This window comes from Heterodontus francisci, chromosome 12 (assembly GCF_036365525.1).
Source record: "Heterodontus francisci isolate sHetFra1 chromosome 12, sHetFra1.hap1, whole genome shotgun sequence".
Lineage (NCBI taxonomy): Eukaryota > Metazoa > Chordata > Chondrichthyes > Heterodontiformes > Heterodontidae > Heterodontus > Heterodontus francisci.
The window spans coordinates 70,240,665-70,261,832 of NC_090382.1; the positions used below are offsets into that span (position 1 = coordinate 70,240,665).

At 45.3% G+C, this 21,168-nt stretch overlaps 1 protein-coding gene across 1 annotated transcript in view; it reads left to right on the top strand.

The window, feature by feature from the left end:
- The window catches only part of LOC137375617 (collagen alpha-1(XXIII) chain-like), a 339,099-nt gene that overhangs the window by 77,380 nt on the left and 240,551 nt on the right, over positions 1–21,168 (top strand). Inside the window, exon 3 of the mRNA XM_068042994.1 lies at positions 13,108–13,152. Coding sequence (XP_067899095.1) covers positions 13,108–13,152 — 45 coding nt within the window. The remainder of the gene's footprint in view (positions 1–13,107; positions 13,153–21,168) is intronic.

Below are 21,168 nucleotides of genomic sequence, written 5' to 3' on the forward strand. Positions count from 1 at the left end.
TAATGTGCAAACTGATTTGGGATGCAAATCCCATTAGCCACATTTATTTTAAAGGAAGCAATGACCTTAACTACTTCCTGTAACACAGCATTCCATACTTTCTGAAAACCATGTATAAAGAATTTTCGCCTAACCTCTCTATTCACTCCATTAGTGAAAACTTTAACTTAATGACCCTTTGTCATTGACTCCTGAACCACAGGAAATAATTTTTCTCTATTCAACCCACCACAACTCTTCATCTATGTCAAGTTCAATATCTTAATCTTCCCAGTGTGTAGCATGAGAATTAATTCCAAAATTATTATCCTTACAACCTTGTGATTTAATTTAATGCGTAACTTCTTTAAACTCCCTCTGCCAGATTTGAAACATACTTCTATCTGTTATTCTTAAAGTAAACTAAACTGAAAAGTGTTGAGTGTAGTGAAAAGTGCATCCAGTGCTGTATTTAATTACTGTCATTGTACCTAATACCAATTCTCTACTGTGCAACTGATCCAGTTTGCAAGAAGCTCAAGATATTTGATCTAGTAAGCATAACCAGTCAATAAATACAAGTCCACATTATACAACATCACTTAAGTGTATTAGATCTCTTGGAATTATTATTATTGGTGTTGACTATGTGTGTGAGAGTGAGTGTGTCAAGAATAATACATTACCAAAAGCGAGAGAGTAAAGAGAGACAAAGACAGTGAATATATTGTAATCTCATCTATATTTGATAACCCCCAGGTCAGCTCATTTTAATCAGCCATACTGCCACTTGTACTCTTCATTATGAATACCTAGATGACTCAAAAATGTATTTCTTCTCCTGCTCACACAATTTGGTGTTGATTTTTATCTAGCTATTAGAACTGCCAAAACCAATGTCTCGCTTTGCATTTTAAGTATCACCTCTATTACTATGAAAAATCACCTTTTCCCAAGAATCACAATCTTGTCTCTAAATTGGGTTTTCAGGGGTTACTAAAAAGTTACTTTCAGAATCAGTCCTCTACTGCCACTGACACATTGCTTGCAACTTCAGCAAACTGACAAATGACTTTGCTTTTAACTTGCTAAAGACATTTTTCCTCCTCGTATTTCATTGTCAAATTATCTTGGCAGGTGCAAGCAATTTGTCTTAAGAGTTCAGGGCCAATCCTGTTTATAATTACAAATCCAATTGTATACCTGAAGTCATTTTCAAAAAGAAAATATTTGGCCATGATACTCGACAAAATTACAGTTACTAATCATTCACATTGAGCAAAATTATGTTCTTGATTACTGAAACATGCTCGTGAATCATTCTTAAATTCCAATTCTCTTGCGTTTGCACAATGGAGTTTGTAATACTGATCATATTCTATAAATGCTTAGTTGTTTGCTCAAAAACACTTGGTGATTTCTCTAAATAGACAATAGAACAATAATAACACCAACAGCAATTTGGATTGATATAACACCTTTAACGTCATAAAATGTCTCAAGATGCTGTGTCAGACAAAAAAAATTACACCAAGCCAAAGAGGGAGACATTATAGGACAGCTGACTAAAAGATTGGCCAAAGAGGTAGGTTTTAAGGAGACCCTTAGACAGCTGAAGCCCAATGGTGGGTCAAAAGAAGGGGAGGATGCACAAGAGGCCAGATTTGAAGGAATGCAGAATTCTCAGAGGAGGTTACAGAGATAGGGAAGGCTGAAAACATGGGTAGATTTGAACACAAGGGTGAGGATTTTAAAATTAAGGTGTTGGTGGACTGAAAGCCAGTGTAGGTCAATATATATAAAATACTGTATGAGCACTCACAGCTAGGAAATGCATTGAGTGAATACATTTCTAAGATGTAGAAAAAACATCTAAATCTGAAACTGTCAAAGTACAGTCTGTCTAGGCAGAAAAGATTCTGGGTACTGCCTGTGCACAGTTTGCAAGTTCTCCCTGTGACTGCGTGGGTTTTCGCTGGGTGCTCCGGTTTCCTCCCACAGCCAAAGACTTGCAGGTTGATAGGTTAATTGGCCATTGTAAATTGCCCCTAGTGTAGGTAGGTTATAGGGCATATGGGATTACTGTAGGGTTAGTATAAATGGGTGGTTGTTGGTCGGCACAGACTTGGTGGGCCAAAGGCCCTGTTTCAGTGCTGTATTTCTAAATATAATATAATATAATACATAAAAGGTGCCTAAACCTGAAATCAGACTATTGGCATTAATTTGAACTGAAAATTGGGTGGTATCATGATGGAAACAGTTTGAAAATTGAAGAGTGAGGCTTTCTGCTGCTCATTACCTCAACCAGATTTTCCTCCTTCCTAACCTCAGGACTAACAGTGCCAATTGTTCCCCATCCGTCACATGCACGTGGACCTCAGTGAGTGGTTTCTACCCTGAGGTGCCCCTATGGGGGGACAGGACCTTGTAGTAGTAATCCTCGTACCTTCCCTTTAGTCCCTAGTGACTTACCTGTTAAGACTCTCATGTCCACTGAGGCTTCAGTAGGTCTTTGATTCAGATCTCCAGGACATTTCTATCCTTTAATGTTCCTCACTGGACCTTCTGCTGCTGCAGCAGTATCCTCACCAGAGTTTCCTTCTTTGAATTGGCAGGCTACCTCTTCATGCCAGGTATTTCTGCGGCTAACAACATCAATGGTCAACATTGCTGTTAGTGTGACCTTGCTAAATCCAAATTGGCTGGTTTCTTCCCAACTGTGACGACACTCAGGAAGACTTATTTGGCTGTGAAAATCTGTGGGACAGCCTGAGGTTGAGCAACGCAACAGTTTTAACCAGCTTTCAATGTTTTTGTTTCTGCAGAGAAAATACGATAATATAGTTAAGAAAGATTTTGGCTGGTTTTAATTGTTTTAGTTGTTCTATAATGGGATTTACAATAATATTTTCCATGCACATATATAGCAGATAAGTTGTTTGTTTAATTGGTTATTATCCCACATCCATTTTATCCTCTTTGGTCACCAGGGTCAGCCACATGGGGCTGGATTTTATTTCGGCGACTGGGGTCCCTTTGTCAGACCCCCGACTGAATTCAACGCTGGCCAGGCAATTAACTGCCCACCATCAGGGATATCTTCCTCTTTAAGGGACAAGATCCCACCCCAAGAGCTGCCAGACAATCAGAGGGCAACCCATCAGTCTCAGCAGTACCACTGGGAGTGGTGGCCACTGCCAGTACTGCAGGACGCCTAGTGCAGCAGCTATGGAGGAAGCTCCAGAAGGCAGTGGGCTTGCTGGGGCCACACAGGCAGGCCTTGATGGGGGTGGGAGTTGGGGTCATTACTGAGGGCAGGGGTGAAGGGGGCACAGCAGGGGGTGGGGGCCTTTGCTGTCTGGGAGGCCCTCCGTGGGCCACAAAGTGACTGAGTAGGAGGGCCTCCCCAACCCCAGGCTCGCTGGGAGGCTACCAGATTTCACCATTAATGGGCCACTTAAGTGGCTTGATTCGCTGTGCAATGGCCTTCCCATCTGCCACTACGGACATAATGACCTGGGGACAAGACAGCATCAGGTGGCCACCCCATGCCATTTTGTCAGCCCTCCACCTCCCTGCCTGTCTCCAAGGGCTGGATAAAACCCAGCCCTTACATCTAATGGTTTCTATCAATGCCAGGAGGCGTGCTTGAAAAATGCGAGCAGGATTTTTAGCCTTCGATGGAGGCAAGCACGGAGGTGGGTGGGCTTGAAAATTCCTCCAGCTGACGTGCCAGTATGCCGGCACCAGGGAAAATGAGGTAGGATGGGGGGTCAGCAGGGCTACCCACCTGCAAGCAGCAGGTTGCCAATTAAGGCTCTTTGAAGGCCAATTGACAGAACTTTCCGGTCAGCCTCCGGACCCCCGGAGAATTCAAGGACAAGGCCAGCTGTCTGGAGGCTGGCTGGGAGGCTAGTGCTCCAGGTAGGCTTTGAGAACCTCCCTGCCTGCTTGACTTGAGCTGCGGCCACTTATGGAGGGGTAATAATGGCCTAGCTACTGAATTTTTAATTAAAAAAATTGGAGAGAGGGTGCCTCCATCTTGAAATTTCCTCTCTCCCGAAAAGGCAGCCTGCTGCTGCTTCCATGCTGGGGCCTCCTTTTGGCCCTCCAGCTTCAAGAGCCCTAAGAACAGCGAGCCTGCCCTCTGGTCACTAATTGGCCAATTTGAGAAAAATCACTGCTGGATGACTGTTCCCTATACAGTGTGGGGTTGTGACCCCCCCCCCCCCCCCCCCATTTGACCCCACAGGCAAAATCTTGCCCCTAGTTAGTTTCTTTCTTCCTCTCAGTTAGAAAAACTCAATTGCTCAGATAAAGCCATAATATATTTTTAAATGTAAAATGTTCCGCTACATATTAAATATAAAAAATTCTAATTGGTCTCAACATTCTAAAGATATTTCACCTGGAGATGACAAGTGCAGCATAATGTTACGTGACAATGCAATGTACAGGAAAAAGTAGTAACTTGCCTTTTTGGAATCAATGCAAGAGAGAAAAAAAACTATTAGTTTTTTGAGGATGTAACTAGTAGGGTAGATAAAGGGGAACCAGTAGATGTAGTATACCTGGATTTCCAAAAGGCATTTGCTAAGGTGACATACAAAAGGTTAATAGGCAAGATAATGGCTCATGGAGTTGGAGTTCGTATATTAGCATGGATAGAGAATTGGTTAAAAGACGGGAAGCAGAGAGTAGGCATAAATGGGGCATTTTCAAGTTAGCAGGCTGTGACTAGTGGAGCGCCTCAGCTATTTACAATCTATGTTAACGATTTAGATGATGAGACAGAGTAATTCATCTAAGTTTGCTAATAATACAAAGGCAGGTGGAAATGCAAGTTGTCAGGAGGGCACAGAGAGGCTGTAAAGAGATATTGACAGACTGGGCTGAATTTTATTCTCCTGTCGCCGCTCCAGACGGCAGGCGAAAAGATAATGACCCACATGCACGGGCCGCACACCGCCACGCTGCTGCAATCTAGCACACGATGGCTCATTGAGATTTTTTTTTTAGAGATACAGCACTGAAACAGGCCCTTCGGCCCACCGAGTCTGTGCCGAACATCAACCACCCATTTATACTAATCCTACACTAATCCCATATTCCTACCAAACATCCCCACCTGTCCCTATATTTCCCTACCACCTACCTATACTAGTGGCAATTTATAATGGCCAATTTACCTATCAAACCTGCAAGTCTTTTTGGCTTGTGGGAGGAAACCGGAGCACCCGGAAAAAACCCACGCAGACACAGGGAGAACTTGCAAACTCCACACAGGCAGTACCCGGAATTTAACCCGGGTCCCTGGAGCTGTGAGGCTGCGGTGCTAACCACTGCGCAGAGCGGGCCCCCCACCTCAATCACGTGGTGGGGGCGGCCTCAGTGACGCCGCGAACGGTCTCAGCTGCCTCTGTGCGGGCACTGGCGCCATTTTTAAAGGGCTACCAGACCAGCACAGAAAATACAGAGCTGAGCCCCATCCCCCCACCCCCCTCACTTCACTAAAAATCCTAAGTTCCCCCCTTTCTCACCTCGGTGGTGCCACCTTTCCCTAGACGGGAAAGTGAAGGTGCGTGAGTGCTGGCGGTCGCACAGAAGATCCTGGACAGCCAGTAAGATCGTGGTGAATGGTATTTAAATGTATTCATTTTCTTGATTTAAATATTTAAAGTTGGGTCCCATCGCCGAGCGGCAGGGGGACAGTATGGAGCCTTGCCACCACTGGAAAGGTCGGGCCCAGCGATCTCCGTGGTGGGCCGCTGTCACTGCGATCATCCACCCCCCCCACCCCCCGCCAAGGAGCGTGACATTGGGAGCTCAACAAAATCCCGCTCGTTAAGCGAGTGGGCAACAAGTTGGCAGATGGAGTATAATGTGGGGAAGTGTGAGGTTATTCACTTTGGTAGTAAGAATAGAAAAGCAGAATATTTTTTAAAAGGTGTTAAAATTGTAAATGTTGATGTTCAGAGAGACTTGGGTGTGCTTGTACAAGGAACACAAAGTTAGCATGCAGGTACAGCAATCAATTAGAAAAGCAAATGGTATGTTGCACTTTATTGCAAGGGGATTGGAGGACAGAAATAAAGAAGTCTTGCTACAATTGTACCGGGCTTTGGTGAGACCACACCTGGAATACTGTGTGCAGTTTTGGTCCCATATTTAGGAAGGATATACTTGCATTGGAGGCAGTACAGCAAAGGTTCACTAGATTGGTCCTGGGATGAGAGGGTTGTCCTGTAATGAGAGGTTGAGTAAATTGGGCTTTTACTCTTTGGAATTTAGAAGAATGAGAGGTGATGAATTGATGCTTACAAGATTCTGAAGGGGCTTGACAGGGTCAACACTGAGATGTTTAGATTCCGCTGGGTGGGGAATCTAAAACATGGGGGCACAGTCTCAGGATAAGAGGACAATAATTTAAGACTGGGATGAGGAGAAATTACTTCACTAAAAGGGTTGTGAATCTTGGGAATTCTCTACCCCAGAGGGATGATCCATCATTGAATATATTTCAGACTGAGATAGACAGATTTAGATGTCTCAGGGAATCAAGGGATTTGGGGAGCAGGCAGGAAAGTGGGGTTGAAGTCCAAGATCAGCCATGCTTATATTGAATAATGGAACTGGCTCGATAGGTTGTATGGTCTACTCCTGCTCCTATTTCTAATGCTCTTAAATTGTTATTTAAGAAATACAGAGAGTCCTCCCCCACCCACCCCCCAAAAAAGCATAATGCCTACCTCTAAAATGAATTGAAAACTGAAATAAGGAATATCATGAAAGAACACTATGCAGTGGCCACAGGTGAGCGAGGCTGCAAAAAGGAATTAGAAAAAGTAGATGGAACAGAACATGTCTGCAACAATAAATTAAATAGCCAGAAAGATAAAGATTAAGTGCGCCAGTAAGGAAGGATCAGTGCTGGGACCACTGTTGGGCACAGTGGCGCAGTGGTTAGCACCGCAGCCTCACAGCTCCAGTGACCCGGGTTCAATTCTGGGTACTGCCTGTGTGGAGTTTGCAAGTTCTCCCTGTGTCTGCGTGGGTTTCCTCCGGGTGCTCCAGTTTCCTCCCACATGCCAAAGACTTGCAGGTTGATAGGTTAATTGGCCATTATAAATTGCCTTTAGTATAGGTAGGTGGTAGGGAAATATAGGGACAGGTGGGGATGTGGTAGGAATATGGGATTAGTGTAGGATTAGTATAAATGGGTGGTTGATGGTCGGCACAGACTCAGTGGGCCGAAGGGCCTGTTTCAGTGCTGTATCACTAAACTTATATTAAGGATTTAGTCTTTGGAAACAAAAACACAATTCTTAAATTTGCAGATGACACCAAATTAAGGAGGGTGGTGGTAGGTGTCTAGTCAATACTGAAGAGGACTACAACAATGTTTTTTTTATTCATTCATGGGAAGTGGGCATCACTGGCTATGCCAGCATTTATTGCCCATCCCTAATTGCCCTTGAGAAGGTGGTGGTGAGCTGCCTTCTTGAACCGCTGCAGTCCATGTGAGGTAGGTACACCCACAGTTCTGTTAGGAAGGAAGTTCCAGGATTTTGACCCAGCGACAGTGAAGGAACGGCGATATAGTTCCAAGTCAGGATGGTGTGTGACTTGGAGGGGAACTTGCAGGTGGTGATGTTCCCATGCATCTGCTGCTCTTGTCCTGGTAGAGGTCGCTGGTTTGGAAAGTGCTGTCTAAGGAGCCTTGGTGCGTTGCTGCAGTGCATCTTGTAGATGGTACACACTGCTGCCACTGTGCGTTGGTGGTGGAGGGAGTGAATGTTTGTAGATGGGGTGCCAATCAAGCGAGCTACTTTGTCCTGGATGGTGTCGAGCTTCTTGAGTGTTGTTGGAGCTGCACCCATTCAGGCAAGTGGAGAGTATTCCATCACACTCTTGACTTGTGCCTTGTAGATGGTGGACAGGCTTTGCGCAGTCAGGAGATGAGTTACTCACTGCAGGATTCCTATCCTCTGACCTTTTCTTATAGCCAAGATATTAACCAGCTTGAAGAATGTGTATAATACCGGCAAATGAATTTCAACATATATAAATGTCAGTAATTACATTTTGGCAAGAAAAATAAAGAGGTTGCATATTGCTTAGAAAATAAGAATCTGAATGGGCTGGAGGAGCAAAGGGTTCTGGGAGTACAAATATCCAAATCACTAAAAGTAGTAACACAGGTTAACAAGACCTTTACAAAAGCAAACCAAACTCTAGGGTTTATTTCTGGAGGAATAGAATTGAAAAGTATAGAAGTTTGCTAAACTTGTATCGAACCCTTGGTCAGACCACACTTGGAGTACTGTGCACAATTCTGGTCGCCATATTATAAAAAAGGTAAAAAAGACTCTGGAGAGGGAGCAAAAAATGATTTACAAGGAAGATACCAGAAATGTGGGGATATATCTATCAGGGGAGGATGGAACACGCTGGGACTCTTTTTTTTCCTGAAAAGATAGGCTGAAGGGTGACTTAATTATGAAAGTTTTTGTAGGGTAGACACAGAGAATGTTTCCACTTGTAGAGAGGAGCAAAAGTAGAGGCCATCAATATAACATAATCACCAAGAAATCAGATGGGGAATTTGGAAGAAACTTCTTTACCCAGAGAGTGGTGAGAATGTTGAACTCACTACCACAGGAAGTGGTTGAAATGAATCACGTAGATGCATTTAAGGGGAGGCTACATAAGCACATGATGGAGAAGGAAATAGAGGATTATGCTGATAGAGTTAGATGAGGAAAGATGGAAGGAAGCTCGAGTGGAGCATGAACAACGGTATGGACTACTTGTGCCGAATGGCCTGTTTCTGTGCTGTATCTCCTGTGTTATCCCATGTAATCTCTTAAGATAGAACAGGACACTACTGCATTAGATGGCTAAATTAAAAGAACCACAAAAGCACAAAGAGAAACTAAGCGCAAAGACACCCAGCAAGCAGAATCTCGGCAAAATGAAACAGGAGGCTGGCTTGGAACAGCACAATTGTAATAGACCTGTGCACACTGCAGGCCAGCCCTGGTGCATCCCTTTTAACAGGGAAATGGGCATTCCCAGAAGTAAAGGTCAGGAAAATTGGCTCACAGTTTTCTGTATGCTTTATTCATTACTAATAGAATGGGAAATTATTTCCTGTGCAAGCCACCAGTGTGGAAAAATAATTCAGCCAGCAAGCTTCAATCCATATGGAATATGAACTGGCATCACCCTGCTGTTATTGTTTGGCGCATGTATTCTGCATAGGTGTTCAATAATAGTTTTTAGATGAACACCATATGTTAACAAATGGATTCATTTGGCTGTGATCAGTCACTTGGCTAAGAATAGGATTCTGCACACAATCATGTCACACTTAACGAACAAAATGACTGATTGATTAAAAGAAGTTAAGCAAAGCCAGAGTATGAGTAATTTGGTATGTTGAAGAATTTGCCTCAGCTGGGAATAAAATGGAATTTCAGTGGCTTTCAGTGAATTTCAGTTTCTCTATCATCTGCTTATTATGGCCGGGAAATTTCTTGGAACTGCTCTTGTTCTTCCAATATTGGTTTGTCTGAAGTGCAAGCAGAGTGGGAACAGCTCTGAGGAATTTCCCAGCCTATGTTGCTGGAAAACAAATATTCTCTTCATGAGATTCATCTGTTAACAGAAGCACTTTAGTTATCATTTCTATTTTTAAAATTTACAAATAACCCTCTATCAGAGGACCAAACTAATTTGTAATAATAAACTAAAAGCAAAATACTGTGGATGCTGGAAATCTGAATTAAAAACAAGAAATGCTGGAACCACTCAGCAGGTCTGGCAGCATCTGTGGAGAAAGAAGCAGAGTTAACATTTCAGGTCAGTGATCCTTCTTCAGAACTGGCAAATATTAGAAATGTAAAAGGTTATAAGCAAGTAAAGTGGGGGTGGGGCAAGAGATAACAAAGGAGAAGGTGTAGATAGGACAAGGTCATAGAATAGCTGACCAGAAGGTCATGGAGCAAAGCTATGTCAATGGTGTGTTGAAAGACAAAGCATGAGTACAGAAAGGGTGTTAACGGACTGACAATTGAACAGCCGCAAGTACAAACATGAAAAAAACAGTGGCTCAGCAAACTGAACAAACTAAGATGATATAAAATAAAATAAACACAAAAGAATATATATTAAAAAAGGAAAAAGAAAAAAATAACTAAATAAAAGTAAAATGGGGGGCCTGTCACGTTCTGACATTATTGAACTCAATGTTCAGTCCGGCAGGCTGTAGTCTGCCTAATCGGTAGATGAGATGCTGTTTCTCGAGCTTGCGTTGATGTTTACTGGAACACTGCAGCAAGCCCAGGACAGAGATGTGAGCATGAGAGCAGGGGGGAGTGTTGAAATGGCAAGCAACTGGAAGCTCGGGGTCCTGCTTGCGGACTGAGCAGAGGTGTTCCGCAAAGCAGTCACCCAGTCTGCGTTTGGTCTCCCCAATGTAGAGGAGACCACATTGTGAGCAGCAAATACAGTATACTACATTGAAAGAAGTACAAGTAAATCGCTGCTTCACCTGAAAGGAGTGTTTGGGGCCTGGGATAGTGAGGAGAGAGGAGGTAAATGGGCAGGTATTATACCTCCTGCGATTGCAGGGGAAGGTGCTGTGGGAAGGGGATGAGGTGGTGGGGGTAATGGAGGAGTGGACCAGGGTGTCACGGAGGGAACGATCCCTTCGGAATGCTGACAGAGGAAGGGAGGGGAAGATGCGTTTGGTAGTGGCATCACGCTGGAGGTGGCGGAAATGGCGGAGGATGATCCTTTGGATATGGAGGCTGATGGGGTGGAAAGTGAGGACAAGGGGAACCCTGCCACGGTTCTGGGAGGGAGAGGAAGGGGTGAAGGTAGAGGTGCAGGAAATGGGCCGGACATGGTTGAGGGCCCTGTCAACCACAGTGGGGGGGAATCCTCGGTTGAGGAAAAAGGAAGACATATCAGAAGCACTGTCATGGAAGGTAGCATCATCAGAGCAGATGCGTCGGATATGGAGAAACTGGGAGAATGGAATGGAGTCCTTACAGGAGGCAGGGTGTGAAGAACTGTAGTTGAGGTAGCTGTGGGAGTCGGTGGGTTTATAATGGATATTAGCAGACAGCCTATCCCCAGAGATGGAAACAGAGAAGTCGAGGAAGGGAAGAGAAGTGTCAGAGATGGACCATGTAAAGGTGAGAGAAGGGTGGAAATTGGAAGCAAAGTTGATAAAGTTTTCCAGTTCGGGGCGGGAGCAGGAAACGGCACCGATACAGTCATCAATGTGCCCGAAAAAGAGTTGGGGGAGGGGGCCTGAGTAGGACTGGAACAAAGAATGCTCGACATATCCCACAAAAAGACAGGCATAACTAGGACCGATGCGGGTACCCATAGCAATACCTTTTACTTGAAGGAAGTGAGTGGAGTTGAAGGAGAAGTTGTTCAATGTGAGAACAAGTTCAGCCAGGTGGAGGAGGGTGGTGGTGGATGGGGACTGGTTGTGCCTCTGTTAAAGGAAGAAGCAGAGAGCCCTCAAAACGTCCTGGTGGTGGATGGAGGTGTAGAGAGATTGAATGTCCATAGTGAAGAGGAGGCGGTTGAGGCCAGGAAACTGGAAATTGTCAAAATGACGTAGGGCGTCTGAAGAGTCACAGATGTAGGTGGGAAGGGAGTGGACCAACGGAGAAAAGGTAGAATCAATATAGGAAGAAATAAGTTCAGTGGGGCAGGAGCAGGCTGAAACAATGGGTCTGCTGGGACAGTCCTGTTTGTGGATTTTGGGAAGGAGGTAGAAGCGGGCTGGCTGGGGTTGCAGGACTATGAGGTTGGAAGCTGTAGAGGGAAGATCCTGGTCAAAGAAGTGAGCCCGGAGGCGGAAGCGACAGAAGAAGAGCTCAACGAGTGCGAAATTCATTGAGGTGGGGGTGTAAGGGGATAAAACTGAGACCTTTGCTGAGTACAGAACATTCAGCATTAGCGAGGGGGAGGTCATAGGGAATAGTGAATACATGGCAAGGGATCAGATCAGAAGGGGTGGGGTCAGAGGGAAGTGAAGGGGAAGAAGGATCTGGAGGGGCATTAGTCCCCCTCCTCTCTCCTCACTATCCCAGGCCCCAAACACTCCTTTCAGGTGAAGCAGCGATTTACTTGTGCTTCTTTCATTGTAGTATACTGTATTTGCTGCTCACAATGTGGTCTCCTCTACATTGGGGAGACCAAACGCAGACTGGGTGACCGCTTTGCAGAACACCTCCGCTCAGTCCGCAAGCAGGACCCCGAGCTTCCAGTTGCTTGCCATTTCAACACTCCCCCCTGTTCTCATGCTCACATCTCTGTCCTGGGACTGCTGCAGTGTTCCAGTGAACATCAACGCAAGCTCGAGAAACAGCATCTCATTTACCGATTAGGCAGACTACAGCCTGCCGGACCGAACATTGAGTTGAATAATTTCAGAGCACGACAGGCCCCCCATTTTACTTTTATTTTTAGTTATTTTTTTCTTTTTCCTTTTTTAATATATATTCTTTTGTGTTTATTTTATTTTATATCATCTTAGTTTGTTCAGTTTGCTGAGCCACTGTTTTTTTCATGTTTGTACTTGCGGCTGTTCAATTGTCAGTCCGTTAACACCCTTTCTGTACTCATGCTTTGTCTTTCAACACACCATTGACATAGCTTTGCTCCATGACCTTCTGGTCAGCTATTCTGTGACCTTGTCCTATCTACACCTCTTTTGTTATCTCTTGCCCCACCCCCACTTTACTTGCTTATAACCTTTTACATTTCTAATATTTGCCAGTTCTGAAGAAGGATCACTGACCTGAAACATTAACTCTGCTTCTTTCTCCACACATGCTACCAGGCCTGCTGAGTATTTCCAGCATTTCTTGTTTTCATTGTAATAATAAATGCCAGGCATAATTTCCAGGAATGTGCAAGTAACAGAACACCTGCATTGTGGTATGCAGAGGCCATATGGTATGTAGTGCTGAATGAAGTGTTTCAATTCTGCAGAGAGGGCAGAGATGCTACAGATTCCTACAATGGGATTTAAACAAATATCCTTAAATCCAACAACAAACAAAAAAGTTAATTCTCTCTTTTCTTTCTATGTAGGTCCCCCAGGAAAGCGAGGCAAAGCAGGAAGAAGAGGAGTCATTGGTAAGCATCGTATTCTCTGCCAAAATCAAATGCATGTTTTTATATAGGCATCTGAGCTGCTGATTTCCTTGGAAGTGACCTTTTAACATGTGGTGAGCCAAATGACTCCTATTACTGTTCTCATACGTAAACAGTTTTGAGTCAGATTGTACAGTTTGTCCTTGAAATGTCACAAACTGAGTTTTCGGGCCATCCCTGTGGTGGAGAACAGAGATGGGGTGGGGGGGCCCAAAATTACTGGCACTGACTGGCATGTCGATTTCAAGACACTGTTCCCGGTGCCGGCAATGTTCACCAGGGCAGGGGGATGGCAGGACAGCAATCCCCCTCGGCTCCCCATTGAGGCCAATGAAATAGTTAAAAAGCTCATTAGCAGCTTGTTGGAAGGGGAGGGTGGAATTTCGAAGGGGACACACGGGTTTCAGAAGCTGCCCATTTTTGATCATTTGAAGGCAGGCGAGTGCAGAGTGGGGAGCCAGTCATGGCTGCCCCAGGGCATCACCCGGGTTCCATAAGATGGTCAACGGGGCAAAGGGGGACTCGGTAGTTGAAAAGGGGGTGCCCTTTGCCTGTGCAGTTGGCGGGAAAAGTGGGTACTCAGCTTGGGCATTGAATGGGGTCGTCAACGCCACCCCCCCCCCCCCCCACCACCAGCATCGTGGGGGAAGAGGAGCAGGGGCAAGGCTTCCAATCACAATAGGGCAGCCACCTGTCCAAAAGGTAGGCCGCAGCTGGCAATGGGGACACGACTGTCAGATTTTGGACCCAGTGTCGAAGAGGGGCAACATCCTCCGCAGGAAGCATGGAACCCCAATCAGCAGGAGTGCACAGGAGAGGAAAGATGGACCGAAAGGCAATGGAGGCCACGCCCTCACCACTGGATCTACTGCCGAAGATGGGGCTGTCTGGAAATGACCAAGGCCCAATGCCACAGGAGACTGCGACTCTCGAGGCAGATGGTCACAGATATCTGTGACCTCATTGCCGAAGACCTCACACTTCGCAGCTCTGCTCGCCATGCCCTGCCAGTGGTCATCAAAGTCACTGTCATCTTGAACTTCTTCGTTTCTGGCTCTTTCCAAGGATCAGTTACCGACCTCAGTGGCCTCTCACAAATGATTGCTCTCCGCTGCATCTTGCTGGTCACTGAAGTCCTTATTGCCGGAGCTGGACAGTACATTCATTTGACAACAGACGCGGCCTCACAGGGACAGAGGGCATTGGGTTTCGCCACCATTGCTGAATTTCACCAGTTACAGGGCATCATCGATTGCACCCATGTGGCCCTCAAGACATCAAGTGATCGGTCAGTGAGATCCATCAACAGCAAAGTGTTCCACTCCCTCAATGTCCAACTGGTCTGTGGCCACAACAAAAGCTTCCTTGATGTGTGCACTCACTTTCTTGGCAGCTGCCATGACTCCTTCATCCTCCGCCAGTCCAGGCTGCGTCGGATCTTCACTCTAATTCCAAAGTGCGTGAATGGAACCTGGGGGACAAGGGATATCCCATGAAGACGTAGCTACTCAACCCTCAAAGGGAGCCCCAGACAGAGGCACAGAGCCGATACAACCAATACCACCTACTCAGTAGGACAACCATTGAGAAGTCCATCAGGCTTCTCTAGATGTGCTTCCAGTGTCTGGACAGGTCTAAAGTACCCTCCAATAACCTCCTGCAAGGGTCTTGCTCATTATGGTGGTCTGTTGCATTCTCCATAACATGGCCCTCCAGAGATGTGTGGACCTTGAGGACAGTGAGGCCCTGGAAGGATATAGTTCATCGGGGGAGGAGCAGAAGGTGAGAGATGGGGAGGAAGTGGAGGCAGAGGGAAATGACACTGAATAGAGAGGTGCCCCCGCTGCACAGGGATGTGACCAGGGTGCAAAGGGCTTGTGAGGATGCCATGAATATCAGGGATCTCCTGATCTAGGAACATTTCATCTGAGCCCCTCTGACCCAGTTTGAGGGCCATGGCATGGAAGGGAATCTGAGATACCTGTGCTAACACACACACGGAAGACGCAGCCTGGAACATCTTAATCACTTATTGCCAATGAAGGAAGCATATCTTCCCAGAGGCTTTGCCCTCACCATGGAGGATCCTGTTATTGCTTTCACCAACTCATACCACTTTTCCTGCCATGGCAGCAATGAAAGGAGTTCCTGATGTGTGTCTTAAAGTGTTGTCATTTATACAATGCACAGAGCAGAAAAAGTGATATGGAGACAATAATAGTGACCAGTGACCAACTTAGTGCTCCATGCTACAGGGTGGACTCCTCCTGTCACCCTCCAGGAAGAGGACCGCCCTCTTCTCCCTCATGGTCTCCAACATTAGATCCAGGTTGGCTTTGATGAAGTGAGGGGCAGCCCTTCCCTGGGTGCCAGGCCTCTGGCTCTCCTGTGACATCTTGCTTCCCTCTGGTGCTTTGGAAGGCTTTAGCACAATCAGCAGATTTCACAATCAGGACAGCCAGCAGTCTTAGTGCTGGGTGCTGTGCAAGTCAAAATCAGTCCCACACTTCATCTGACCCACCTCCATTCCTGCTGCCACTTTTTTTTATTCTTTCATGGAATGTGAGCATCACTGGCAAGGCCAGCATTTGTTGCCCATCCATAATTGCCCTTGAGAAGGTGGTGATGAGTCGCCTTCTTGAACCACTACAGTCCATCTGGTGTAGGTATGCCCACAGTGTTATTAGGAAGGCTGTTACAGGTTTATTCTGACCCAGAAACAATGAAGGAATGGCGTTTATAATGTGGGTGACTTGGAGGCAAACTTTCAGGTGGTGGTGTTCCTATGTGTCTGCTGCCCTGGTCCTTCTTTGTGATAGAGTTCATTGGTTTGGAAGATGCTGTTGAAGGAGTCTTGGTGTGTTGCTGCAGTGCATCATGTAGATGGTTCACACTGCTGCCACTGTGCACCAGCGGTGGAGGGAGCAAATGTTGAAAGTGGCTCTAATTGGACAGGGAACCCAACTCCACATCAATTAAGGGCTCATACTCCTGTAAATCTTAACTTTAATTAGTTTCAGGTTTCTGACCCAAAAAAACAAACCCAGTGCTCGTTTCCTGCCCCCATGGCAAAAATTCAGACCAGGGACTTTTTCCTTGTACCCTTCAAGCTGACACATCATGCACATTCACCATTGCCAGAAAAAAACTTGTGGTGCAGGAAAATTCTCTACATTCTAGAAGCAGCTATTTCTTAAAGACAGTCAGTAAATATGAATGAATTTGTATTTTATTTGAGTTCATAATCTTTTTATTAGCTTTTCAAAGGCTGAAGCAATTTACAACTAGTATTTGCAGGGACTATTTAAAAAGACAGCAAAGAACATTTTTAAAGTTGATGCATCATTTAATTCTCATTTTCTAAATCAGAATATGAAAAAAATCAGTCTTTATTTTTATTTTTCTAGTTCCTCTCCTATCTCCCCTCCTGCCATCTCCGAGCTCTTCTTGTTCATGAGACCCACCTCCTACTCCATTGACCCTATTCCCACTAAACTGCTGACCACCCAACTTTCCTTTCTGGTCACCACATTAGCTGACATTGTTAATGGTTTTCTCTGTTCAGGTGTTGTCTGCCTTGCATTTAAATCTGCTCCATCACCGTTCTCCTTTTAAAATAAAACGTTTGACCTCACCGTCCTTGCAAGCTATTGCCTCATCTCCAACCTCCCTTTCCTCTCTTTGAACGTGTTTTTTAAAAAAAAATTTTAAATTTATTTAGTGATACAGCACTGAAACAGGCCCTTCGACCCACCGAGTCTGTGCTGACCATCAACCACCCATTTATACTAATCCTACACTAATCCCATATTCCTACCACATCCCCACCTGTCCCTATATTCCCCTACCACCTACCTATACTAGGGGCAATCTATAATGGCCAATTTACCTATCAACCTGCAAGTCTTTTTGTGGTGGGAGGAAACCGGAGTACCCGGCGAAAACCCACGCAGACACAGGGAGAACTTGCAAACTCAACACAGGCAGTACCCAGAATTGAACCCGGGTCGCTGGAGCTGTGAGGCTGTGGTGCTAACCACTGCGCCACTGTGCCCTCCCCTCCCAAATCCATGCCCATCTTTCCTGGAAGTCCACGTTTGAATCCCTCTAACCAAGGGCTGGATTTTCAATCTGTGATCGAGAACCCGATTCCTGTATCATTTCGAGGTCCCAACACTGCGCTGCATCCATGTCACTGACGCGATGCTATTTTGATATGCAAAGGCCCTAATTGGGCCGGGGTGAGTTTGGTGCCCAAGTAGTGGCGCTGGGCGCAGCCTGGAGACAAATACTGGCTTTGGAGGGTGATTCTCAAAGGCAGACGGCAGCCATGGCTGGGCTTGCTGTCGCCTATGGAGCAGGCAGAAGAGTACAGAGCGATCAGCTTCATGGTCCAAACAACTGCCACAGACTCCGCTCTTCTCAAAAGATAGCAACTTTGTGCCACTGCATTGGCACCTCAGTTTTATTTTCCCTTTTGTTTTAAGACTTTATATCAGGAGCAACAATAAATAATAGCTCTCTGCTGTGCTCATCATTCCTTTGCACTAATGTGCCCCAAACCGTTCACGCTTCCCGTTCGTAGCTTTGAAAATTTCATTCCATCTCGCTCCAGCTCATTAACAACCTCTTCAATAAGATTAATAGCCAGTTAAATGGAGGACTGTGGGTTGGCGGCTACCCCCCACCTCCCTGCCCTTTGAAATTTGCAGCGCATCACGGGTGATTGAAAATCTAGCCCTAAGTGTCTGCCCCGTCACAGTACTGAAACTGCTCTTATCAATGTCACAAATGAGATAATTCATAATTCAGTTAGTTTTAACATAATTATGGAAAAGGACAGAGATAGAACAGGAGTTAGAGTTCTCAATTGGGCCAAGGCCAATTTTACTAAACTGAGGAGTGATTTAGTGAAAGTGGACTGGAAACAGCTACTTGAAGGTAAATCAGTGTCAGAACAGTTGGAAGTATTTAAAGGGGAGATTCAAGGGGTTCAGAGTAAACATGTTCCCACAAAGAAAAAGAGTGAGACGGTCAAATCTAAAGCCCCATGGATGTCAAGGAGTCTACAGGGTAAGATAAGGCAGAAGAGGAAAACTTATGTCTGACACCGAGAACTCAATACTCCAGTAAGCCAAGAGGAGTATAGAAAGTGGAGGGGTGAAATCAAAAAGGAAATTAGGAAAGCAAAGAGAGGGCATGAAAGGATATTGGCAAGCAAAATCCAGGTGAACTCAAAGATGTTTTATCAATACATTAAGAATAAGAGGATAACTAAGGAGAGAGTAGGGTCCATAAAAGACCAAAAAGGTAACCTATGTGTAGGGGTGGAAGATGTTGGTATGGTTCTTAATGAATACTTTGCATCTGTTTTCACAAAAGAGGGGAACAATGCAGATATTGTAGTTAAGGAAGAGGGGTGTGAAGTATTGGCTGTGATAAACATAGGGAGGGAGGAAGTATTAATGGGATTAGCATCCTTGAAAGTTGACAAATCAGCAGGGCTGGATGAAATGTACCCCAGGCTGCTAAAAGAAGCAAGAGAGGAAATAGTGGCAGGTCTGACCATCATTTTTCAGTCCTCAAAATAAAAGCAAAATACTGCGGATGCTGGAAATCTGAAATAAAAACAAGAAATGCTTAAACCACTCAGCAGGTCTGGCAGCATCTGTGAAAAGAGAAGCAGAGTTAACGTTTCGGGTCAGTGACCCTTCTTCGGAACTGACAAATATTAGAAAAGTCACAGGTTATAAGCAAGTGAGGTGGGGGTGGGGCAAAAGATAACAAAGGAGGTGTTGATTGGACCAGGGCACATAGCTGACCAAAAGGTCATGGAGCAAAGGCAACACACCATTAACATATTGTTAACATAAGAGCAGGGCGGTTATGCTGGAACTGTTTAAATCATTGGTTAGGTCACAACTTGAGTACTGTCTGCAGTTCTGGTCACCTCATTACAGAAAGGATGTGATTGCACTAGACAGGATACAGAGAAGATTTACGAGGATGTTGCCAGAACTGGAAAAATGCAGCTATGAGGAAAGATTGGATAGGCTGGGGTTGTTCTCCTTGGAACAGAGAAGGCTGAGGGGAGATTTGATTGAAATGTACAAAATTTTGAGGGGCCTGGATAGAGTGGAGGTGAAGGGCCTATTCACTTTAGCAGAGAGATCAGCGACTAGGGGGTATAGATTTAAAGTGATTGGTAGAAAAATTAGAGGGGAGATGAGGAAAAATGTTTTCACCCAGAGGTTGATGGGGGTCTGGAACTCATTGCCTGAAAGGGTAGTTGAGGCAGAAACCCTCAACTCATTCAAAAGGAGTCTGGATATGCACCTCAATTGCCATAATCTGCAGAGCTACAGACCAAATGCTGGAAGGTGGGATTAGAATAGGTGGATCGTTTTTCGGCCGGCACAGACACGATGGGCAAGTGGCCTCTTTCTGTGCCTTAAACTTTCTATGATTTCTATGATCCTATGTGACTGTGACAAAGGTAAACTATCCCTCCTCATCCTTCTCAACCTATCTGCAGCCTTTGACACAGTTGGCCACAACATCCTCCTCCAATGCCTCTCCACTGTTGTCCAACTGGGTGGAACTGCTCTCACCTGGTTCCATTCTTATCCATCTAGTCGTAGGCAGAGAATCATCTGCAGTGACTTCTCTTCCTGCTTCCACACCATTACCTCTGGTGTCTCCTTAGAATCTATCCTTGGCCCCTCCTATTTCTCATCTACATGCTGCCCCTTGGTGACATCATCCGAAAACACAATCTTAGTTACCACATGTATGCTGACGACATTCAACTCTACCTCACCACTACCTCTCTCCACCCCTCCACTTATCTAAATTGACAGACTGCTTGTCTGACATCCAGTACTGAATGAGCAGAAATTTCCTTCAGTTAAATATTGGGAAGACCGAAGCCATTGCCTTTGGTCCCCATTACAAACTCCGTTCTCTAGCTACCAACTCCATTGCTGTCCCATTCTGAGGCTGAACCAGACTGCTCACAACGTTGGTGTCATATCTATGCCATCATTAAGACTGGCTATTTCTACCTCCATAACATCACCCGAGTCTCCCCCTGCCTCAGTTTATCTGCTACTAAAACCCTCATTTGTGCTTTTGTTACCTCTAGACCTTCTAATGCACTCTTGGCCTGCCTCCCACATTCTACCCTCTGTAAACTTGATGTCATCCAAAACTCTGCTGCCTGTGCCAATTATTTTCACCTATCATCCCTCTGCTTGTTGACCTACCCTGCTCCTGCTCAAGCAATGCCTCAATTTTAAAATTCTCATTCTTGTTTTCAAGTCCCTCCATGGCAGTGCCCTTTCCCTATCTCTGTAAGCTCAACCAGCCCTACTATCAGCTAAGATAGCTGTGCTCATATAATTCTGGCCTCTTAAGCATTCCCAATTTTAATTGCTTCAGTGTTGGTTATCATACCTTCAGATGCCTGTATATCAATTGTGTTTAATTACATGCAGGTGGAGGGCATTAATTGGAGTGTCACTTGAGTATAAAAAAGAGACACTTACTACACTGTGTTGTGGTTGAGTGTGGAGGTCTATCCTTGTAATGTTTCACTTTGTAAATACATGTCAGACTGAGTTAAGATTGGCTCCAGTTCTATCCTTTACCAACTGGCTTGCCGGAGTAGAACACTGCCTTGGCCTGAAGTGCTGGAATTCTCTCCCTAAACCTCTCCACTTCTCTTTCCTCCTTTAAGAAGCTCCTTAAAACCTGCCTCTTTGACCAAGTTTTTGGCCATCTGCCCTCTTCTTCTTCTTCTTTGGCCTCCTTGTCTCGAGAGACAATGGGTAAGCGCCTAGAGGTGGTCAGTGCTTTGTGAAGCAACGCCTGGAGTGGTTATAAAGGCCAATTCCAGAATGACAGACTCTTCCACAGCTGCTGCAGGTAAAATTGGTTGTCGGGGCTGTTACACAGTTGGCTCTCCCCTATTGCTTCTGTCTTTTTTCCTGCCAACTG